This window comes from Cygnus olor, chromosome 26, assembly GCF_009769625.2.
Source record: "Cygnus olor isolate bCygOlo1 chromosome 26, bCygOlo1.pri.v2, whole genome shotgun sequence".
Lineage (NCBI taxonomy): Eukaryota > Metazoa > Chordata > Aves > Anseriformes > Anatidae > Cygnus > Cygnus olor.
Window position 1 is genome coordinate 3,907,336 of NC_049194.1, and position 8,651 is coordinate 3,915,986.

General features: G+C 47.0%; 1 protein-coding gene across 2 annotated transcripts; it reads left to right on the top strand.

Moving 5' to 3' along the window:
* Positions 1 to 2,149: 2,149 nt before the first annotated feature.
* On the top strand, positions 2,150 to 7,654 carry RPL36 (ribosomal protein L36). 2 transcript variants are annotated; one of them, XM_040537283.1, is made up of 4 exons: positions 2,150 to 5,327; positions 5,411 to 5,505; positions 6,893 to 7,027; positions 7,524 to 7,654. In XM_040537283.1, exons 2-4 carry the CDS (start codon positions 5,413 to 5,415, stop codon positions 7,611 to 7,613), a joined length of 318 nt encoding a protein of 105 aa, XP_040393217.1. In that variant the 5' UTR covers positions 2,150 to 5,327; positions 5,411 to 5,412; the 3' UTR covers positions 7,614 to 7,654. The 2 variants fall into 2 exon arrangements, with proteins under 2 accessions (XP_040393217.1, XP_040393215.1); XM_040537281.1 differs by having other exon boundaries at positions 2,161 to 5,505.
* Positions 7,655 to 8,651: the final 997 nt, after the last annotated feature.

The window sequence follows — 8,651 nt, forward strand, 5'->3', positions numbered from 1 at the left end:
TGCCTGCAGTGATACGCAACAAGTCCTGCAAGGAACTGGGGTGGGGGCTCATCCCCATGGAAGCCATTTGTATTTATATGGCACTCAGTCATTACAAAACGTTGGACATCTTGTAAAAAGGAACAATAACGCAAATGGTGGTTGCATTCTGGCCAAAATGACAAATTCTGAGGGAATTCTGCAGGGCTGGAAATGGCAGACATCAGCAAATAGGAAGGTAAGTCACTGCTGAAAAGTGTGCTGGCAGAAGGGAGAAGCAGTATGTGATACACCGGTACAGCAGCTGTAGGGGAAACTGAAGTCCTCCTCTATGTAGTACCCTGATAAAAAAAGCAGATTTGCTTCTCCAAGCAATATTCTTTTACCCAAGCATAGCCTTTATACTTGGAAGTGATGAGCAACTTGGAAGGAAGACCAAAGCTCAGGCATATGCAATTGCAGAAGTGGGTCAAAAATTAAGACATTCCCTTGCATGGCAGCAGAGTTTAAGTACAGTAGCCCAGATTGTACAAACCAACCTTTGCAGCCCTGGAAGGGTTAAATTATTTCCTTCAATAGAAGCAGCCCTCCTGAAATGGCAGCTGCAGACAGTTCCTCTGCTCAGACAGAGGAGGCATTGGACTGGCCAGGTGGATGACAGCCATCATTCAGCCGCAGCCCCAAGGAACAGACAGGGGTTGTCCAGTTTTTCCTGGAGCAGGTGGGCTTGGGAACAGATGCTGGTCTGGGACAGCTTGGGTGATGGCTTTAGCACTGTGCCTGTGCTATAAAAGGCTACAAAAGAAGCCTGTGCACAAAGCATAACACTAGAAACACACGTAGCCTTCGCTGTTCGGTGGTGTGAACAGAGGGGAACTGTTATCTGCCTTTCCCCTCTCGAGAGTGCTGTTTTCATGGCTTCTCTGTGTGTGCCTGTATGTCCACGCACTTGCACTGCTTCAGAGGGCAGACCTTGGTTCAAGTGGAGCAGCTGGTGCCCTTGTTTATGGGGTCACATAGGAGAAGGATTTCGCTTACTGTTTTCTCTCCTGTTTTGTTTTTTGGTTTGCTTTTTTTTTTTTTTTTTTAATTTTCTGGACAAAGGCTGCTGGTTTCTGATTTTGGTATGGGAAGTCTTGCAAGATACCAAATATTTCTGGGGGATATTTTCTCAACCCCGGTTTACTTACTAAGACCAGAGTTTTCTTTAAATTCAGGTCAAACAGCTTCAGCTGCAAGAATCAAAGACCAATGTAAAAATTGCCCTACGATGTGCAAAGCAGTGTTTTGTATTAAATGTGCTTAAACTTAACTAATAAACCACCATCAGAGAAAGTGTTTTGAGTCTCTAACTGCCTCAAAGCAGGGCAAAACTTTGTGAGGGAGATGGTGAACAACACGGTAACTGTCCAGCAGACGCCAGCCAGAGGTCAGCCTGGCTGGGCTGAGGCTGATGCAGCACGTTCCTGTGTGCTGAGGCTTGCGTAGCAAATACTGGGTAGGAGATAGACAAAGCTGACAAAGACAGTGGAGACAAAGACAGTGGAGTCATTCTTGCACAGGAAGGCTGTTTTTATTAAAAGATAGAGTGGTGGGGAATCCTCAGCTTGCTTGGGCAGGGAAGGGCCACTTTGATTTGGCTCTGATCACTCACTGGACAGCCCCATTGCACATCAAGGATCCTCTCCACCTTCAGCATCTCACCAAGAGAAGCTGTGGGGACCCATTCCCTAGCTCTCTCCTGTCCCCTCAAAAGAGCACAGTGGAGCAATGGTGGCAACTATGACAAAGTGCCCAAGCTGTGCCAGCATAGCACTGCGTGCCTGTGAGAGGGGCACGCTCAGAATCTCAAGTTTCTGTGTCTGACAGCCACAGTCACTTTTTAGATGGCAGAGAGATGTTATCACTGCCTCTGTCCCCACATCCTCTTTTCAGAGCCCTGTTCTAGCTGTTCCTGTTCTTGGTGCATTCTTGGTGCATGGGGGTATTTCCATCCCTAGCTGTGATGATCTCAGTTGCAGAAATATTGCATGTGATGAGTCCTGTGATGGTTACGTTTGTGAGTAATTGTTTCCTGGAAGACAGTGCAGCTCCATCACTTGGGGAAACACCCTGTATGAACATACAAAGCTGAGCTGATAAAACATATTAGCACGTGAGAACAACCCTCAGTGCAGATCCAAACAGCCCAGATCCTTGCAGAAGTGAGTGGAGCTCTCAGGGCTTTTAGGTCTGGAAGGGACAACCAGAAGAGCACTGGGAAGCAGCACTTCCCAACGAGATCAGTGCACCGAGAGCAACAAGTCTCAGCTCAAAGGGGAGGCCTCTGGCTGCCTGTGGGAATGGTGCTGAAGTATTTTCACACTGGTTGCTGTGCGTATTTTTGTTAATTAACCTAAGACAGTAGCCTTTAAATTTAAAATGTCCTGGATTTAGACATGAGGCTGAGCCTCCTTCATGATCAAGTCTTCTTGCCTTCCTGATGCCCAGCTCTACCAGTCTCCCAGGGTCTGCTGTCTCACAGGGTGACCCATGCTGCTTTCTACAAGACATCCAGCAGAAAAGTATGGCTGGATCCAGGCAAATGCAAATGCCTACAACATGCAAGGCTTTGGTCAAGGACAGGTAAGACAGGAAGGTGGACCATGGCTAGACAGCAGCAGGCTACAGCTTCCTGACTGCTCTCACTTCTGTGGAGGCAATTAAGTTAATGCGTAGAACTACTTTTTGAAGACTGGTGCAATGTTCTTTCTCAGTGATCATCAGTGATTTACATGAGCTTTCAAAGATTAGACAGCAGTCTTGCACTGATATCAGCCAGGTGTCTTTGCACACTGGCTGCATCTCATTTGGTCCTGCAGAAATGTAGGTATTTTCTCAAGAAATCTCTGTCTATAGGCTCAAAAGTCTGGGAGAACCTGTTGGTGAAGACCAAGGGAAAAAAGGCACTGATTCAACCTTGGCCACACTAACCCCATTTGGTGGTGAAAGCACATTTTCCTTGCTTGTTCTCCGAAATGCCTGAGTCATGTAAAATATGCCTTGAAGAGCATGACAGACAGTCATTGTGTAAAAGTAAAGGAATTAGTCATCCTAAAGGGAGATTCAGAAGAATCTGACTTGAAAAGACCCACAAACTTCCCTGCAGCCAACTATTTTACAACTTGGATTTTAAATACCTGTGTTTTTATATTCCTGCTGAATCATCGACTCTGGGGACCAGTTGAGGTTCATCCCCACCTGGGAATGTCTATGAGCCCTTTTTGCCTGACATGGCTGACCTCTTCAGCTTTGGGCAAAAGAATTAGTTACTCATCTGGGAGCAGCCTCCATCCTTCCTGTACTCGGGCCAGCCAAAACCTCCACGCTCCCCTGATGGAGACTTTGCTCATAACTGCTCTGAGAAAGTAATAAGGGAAAAGAGCACGGAGACTTAATGCGGAATTAATTAAAGGGGGAAATTCTGCTGAGATGCAAACCACTTGCAAATGCTGGAAATGTGGGAGAAGGCATTTACCTCTGATGGAATGTGGCAGAGGCTTTTGGGAACTGAAAGACTGGATTTTCAAGTAAGTGATAAGGGACTTGTAAAAGCAATGACAGGAGGCAAAGGGTATAAAATGATGGGGGAAAGGTGTTTTTTTCTTAGGGTTTTTAGTGAAGAATAGGAAGGCAAAATGAGGAGAAACCCAAGGAGAGTTTGGTAGCAGTACGTCTATGTGTCTGCACATTGAGTGGGAAAGAAGAAAGCATCATGAGTGGAATATTCCAATAGCCAGGTGAGTGGAGGAAAACACCCATCCTGCAGCACATCCTGGTTCAATCGTTCTCACAGAACCAGGCAGCAGAAGACAGAGGCCTCTTCCTCCTTCATGCAAGTGCTTGTTTCAGAGCCACCATATTGGCTGGTGGCCACAGGGATCAAGTGGGTGGATGTTCTCCTTCTGCACACCCAGAGCTGATGTAGGCAGCCACCAAAATAGCCCCAGGCGGGGGACATGGCATCTTGTCCAGCTTGGGGCGTGCAACATTGCCTGAAGGAAAACAAGGGTTTGTGGATGGATGGAGCTTTATTTGCCTTGTATGATAGTTCTCTTTAGTAAGGGTTATACCAAATCTGGGCTGATTTTAGAGGTGCATGTAACAAATTTGGGATTCCTAATGTTGCTTTCATGACTTTCAGAAACGTTAGAATGAAGCAGAGTCGGGATTTTCTTTTGTGGGTGTAGGACAGTCACCTCCCTGCTGCACAGGTCTGTCAATATTCTGCCCTCCTGTGGAGAAAAAAGTTACAGCTGGACCTGTTCCAGGATGTAAGGGATGAGTATTCCTCAGCTCTTGAATTTGTGCCATGAGCTGGGTGACAGGGAATCCAAACAGGATTCACGTGTTGGTTGGAACTACCCTGGTACAGCAGGAATGAGTCTCGCATCCAGACTGGTTCTATACTGTGTCTAATGGTGATATGTAATAACTTCTAAATTATATTCTATAATTTGCTTTAAAGTGAAATGTTTTCAATTTTATATTTTCAATTCAATATTTTCAGCTTAAAAAAATTAATTGCATTTGAAAGTAGAAAACTGGTCTTTGGGTTGAACAATGTGTTCCTCTCCATTCTTTCTCAGAGGTAAGGATTTGTTCAGGCAGGAAAATCTAAGCCCTTTCATTTCAAAAAATTCTGTTTAAGCTGTTTCATTTGATCTGTCTATCAAACTTAAAATATATATTCGTAAAACTATCAGTGGGAAATCAAATAACCTGCTTCAGTAGCTTGGTTTGCCCCTGAGAATTTAGCAGAAACCTGCTCTTGAGCCCTTTTAGTGCTAGAGTCTGAAAAGTCTGGAAGTGTGCACAACCTCACATCCTGTTGAACTTTAAAGCTGCCTGTTAGCAAGGCCTGATGCCAAGGAGCTTTGGGCTTGCAAGTGGCGGAGTTGGAGTTGAGGAAGTAGCAAGAGGAAAAGGCAAAAACCTTCCCCAGCAGCTCCTGGAAAAGCAGCTGCTCTTCCCTGAAGCCTCAAGCACTGCCGCATTTCAAACATGAGCTAGACAGAAACTAAAGGAGCTCTGGCACAGAGAAAGGCACAAATGCTATTCCCAATTAAAGAGCACTTGCGCCCAGGGCAGCTGCTCTCCTGTGACTGTGTGGAGTCCCCTCCTCTGGGAGTTTGCTGGCCCGCCGCCTCTATGGTCCTGAGGCGAGATAGAGCGCCCCCCGCCTCTATGGTCCTGGAGGGAGATAGAGCGGCCGCCGGGCGGTGAGAGGGGCGGGCTGCCGGAAGTGCCGCCCCAGTGCCTCCTCAGCGCCCTTTCCTTCCGGTGCGGCGCCATCGGCGGAGCGGCAGGTGAGGGCCGGGCCGGGATCCGCGTCCATCCGCGTCCATCCGCGGCGGGCCGGGGCTCAGCGCTGACCGCTCTCTCCCCGCAGACATGGCGATCCGCTACCCGATGGCCGTGGGCCTCAACAAGGGCTACAAGGTGACGAAGAACGTGTCCAAGCCGCGCCAGTGCCGCCGCCGCGGGGTGAGTACGGGCCGGGGGGGTCCGGGCACGGCCCGAGGTACCGGGGCGGCGGTGGGGGCTGTTGGCAGCGGAGCTCGGCGCAGGAATTGGTCTCGCGGCCCCGGTGCCAGGCGCGGAGCTGCAGCGGCCCCGGTCGCCGGGGAGTCGGGAGAGATCCGCGCGGGGAGGGGGCGTCGGGTCCGGCAGGTACCGAGGATGGGGAGGTGGGGGTGGAGTGAGAGAGGTACGGGAGAGCTAGCGGGGGAGCAGCGTGAAGTGGGAGAATAAGGTAGGTGGACAGTAAGGTGGAAGAATACGGTAGGGGGATGTAAGCATAGCTTTAGTTGAATTAGTAGCAAAATAGGAAATGGGCTGGATGACTTCTGAAGGCTTTTCTAGTCTGCTTGTTTTGGTAACAGCAGCAGGTCATCAGTCTCCACATCGCTGACAGCTAATGACAGATACTGGGATTTATGAAGTAATGTTCAGTGTGCATGTGATAGAAATTCAGTTTGCATTTTTTATCACACTTGGATTAAATGGAGTGTTTAGACGTGGTGTTTGAAATGTGTGTCACTGCATACCCTGAATTCCTTCTGGCCCCGTCTTTTCTAAAAATGTTAGTGCATGCAGATGTGCGCAATAAGAGGTGCTGTGGCTAAAATGAACAGAGACTAGTGCATCTCTCAGAGAGCACTGTGCTGCTTACAACCTACAAGGGGTCTTCTGAGATGTGCTGATGGCGTAATGGGTTTGGGGCCTTAGCCTAGTGTTTGCCACAGCCCTTTGCAGTCCAGTCCTTCAGTTCAGGAAGACAAGTTCCACCCAACCATACTACTGCGTACATTGTTTTGAATTCCTTAATTGCATTTTGGTACTTAAATAGTAATGCACAAACAGCTTGCCTACATTCTTTGCGAAGTTGCTTGTGGGTTTGTTCGTTGGGTTTGTTTCTGTATGCAAAACGTTGCTGAACGGTACACCCAAACTCCTCGGTTTGCTGAGGAAATTATTTTCCTGAAAGCTCTGATGTGTGAATCTGATCGGTGTCCCAGGCTGACTGAGTGCAGGTGACTGACGTACAGCTGGAAGCTGCTTGGTGTAGCTCACTCAGGTCTTCCAGCAGGGTGTATTCCTGCTCTCTGGGAGGTGTTTTGGGATAGCAAAGCCTGCTTCCTATCCAGCTGTGTTAGAAGTGCAGGCAAGCAGCCAGATTAGTTCAGAACCTTGCAGGGTATGTGAAAGGGATGCTGTGACCCTGGCGCTTGACAAGGAAGGCTTTTGCATGCCACTGAATAGAGCTTTAAAACAAATGTTTGCTTATAGTAACTGTTTTGATGGAAATATTGATGCTGGCTCTGTTAGTGCTTGTGTTCGTTGTGACTTACATTATTTCCCCTTCCTGCAGCGCCTGACCAAACACACCAAGTTTGTGCGAGACATGATCAGGGAAGTCTGTGGCTTTGCACCGTATGAGAGACGTGCTATGGAACTGCTGAAAGTTTCTAAAGATAAACGTGCTCTGAAGTTCATAAAGAAACGGGTAGGTCAATCTGATGCCATAATGAGGATGTCAGAAACTCTTTTGGTTAACTTTGTTTTCTGCCTTTTCTGCCCCTATGGAAACTTTGCTTTTTATTTTTTTTTCAGTTGTTAGCGTAGTTACCAGCCAAGGGACAGCGGGAGAGGGGGAGGCAGAGTTTTAGCTTTGCTGACAAGGCCCTGAGCTACAGCAATACAGATTTTCGTTGCTGTTTTTGTATTACTTGCAAATCTGGTGCTGAGAACAGGAGAGCAGTATTGATGGAGGCTGGGCACCATTAACCAGGTGACTTGAGAGTTTGTTGAAGGTAGCTCCGATAGCTGAGAGCATCATTTGTCTTGCCCCCCCAAAAATCTAGAGTAGAAATACTACTGAGATATGATGTTAAGTAGTTCCTGGCTCGCCAGTTGAGGTTGATGGGGTTGAAGTCTGACAAGGTTATTTTCTCTGCTCTTTGCTGGGATGAATGCTGACTGTACTGCTCTCTTCTCTGCAGGTTGGCACTCACATTCGGGCCAAGCGAAAGCGGGAGGAACTCAGTAACGTCCTGGCAGCCATGAGGAAAGCTGCTGCAAAGAAGGATTGAGTTGTACAGTCTGTAACTCAATAAAGTCCTTCCTCCCAAAAGTGGTGTAGCAGCTGTTAATGGCCTGTCTGCTTCAGGCTGTAGGGACTGGGGTAGGTCCTGGGGATGCTGAATGCCTAAGATACAGTAAGGCAATGGGCAAGAATTGCTACTGAACATACTAACAACTTCGCACTCCTCCCCCTTGATACTTCAATGTGTTCCTTGTGCAGTTTCTATTGCTCTTGCATTTCTCCCTTTGCATCCTCCACTCACACGTTAATTTCAGCACGTTTTCAAATCATTAAAGAACTGGAATTTCAGCCTGAATTTCAGGCTTGAAATTCATGCCTGAATTTCAGCAGGATAATTCCTTACTCTCCACTGAGGACTACCTGGCTGAGAGACAGGACAGCTGCTGTTCTTCCAGCAGCAGGAAATACATTTCAGATGCTTCATGGAACTACTCTTCAGCTATTTAATGAATCCTATTTAAGTTCAGTTTTTCTAGTGTTTGCCATTAGATGAAGTAGTCAAATTCTCTAGACCAAGCCTGTGTTTATTGATGTACAACTACTATTGATGTACAAATAGTCACACTAACACATTTAATTCCTTTTTTTTCTTTTCCTCAGTGAACATACTACAACTGCTATAGTGACAGAGACAGCCTATAATGGTGTGCAGTACTGACTACTGACACTGAGCAGGTTTTTCTTTTGTCCAGTTTGCTCTCTTTCAGCTTGGGACTGTTACGGATGGTATGTGATTTATTCTGTAATAGAAGAACCATTTTCCTCTGCAGCTGGATTTGCTAGATCTACTGCAGCATCCTAGAAGAATTTCAGTTTTCCCTCTAGCTTAGTGCGGGCTTTTAAGCCAAGACAGGGAGAGTACTCAACTACCGGTACATGAGGACCACTTTATGTGTTTTAGTTAAATATTTCCTTAAGCAGATACTTGGATTTACAGTGAAATAACTGAAAACATTAGTCTCTTTCATACTTAAAGGAAAACTAGCTCCACTGCTGCTGGCTGATAAGATGCACATTCTCTAGG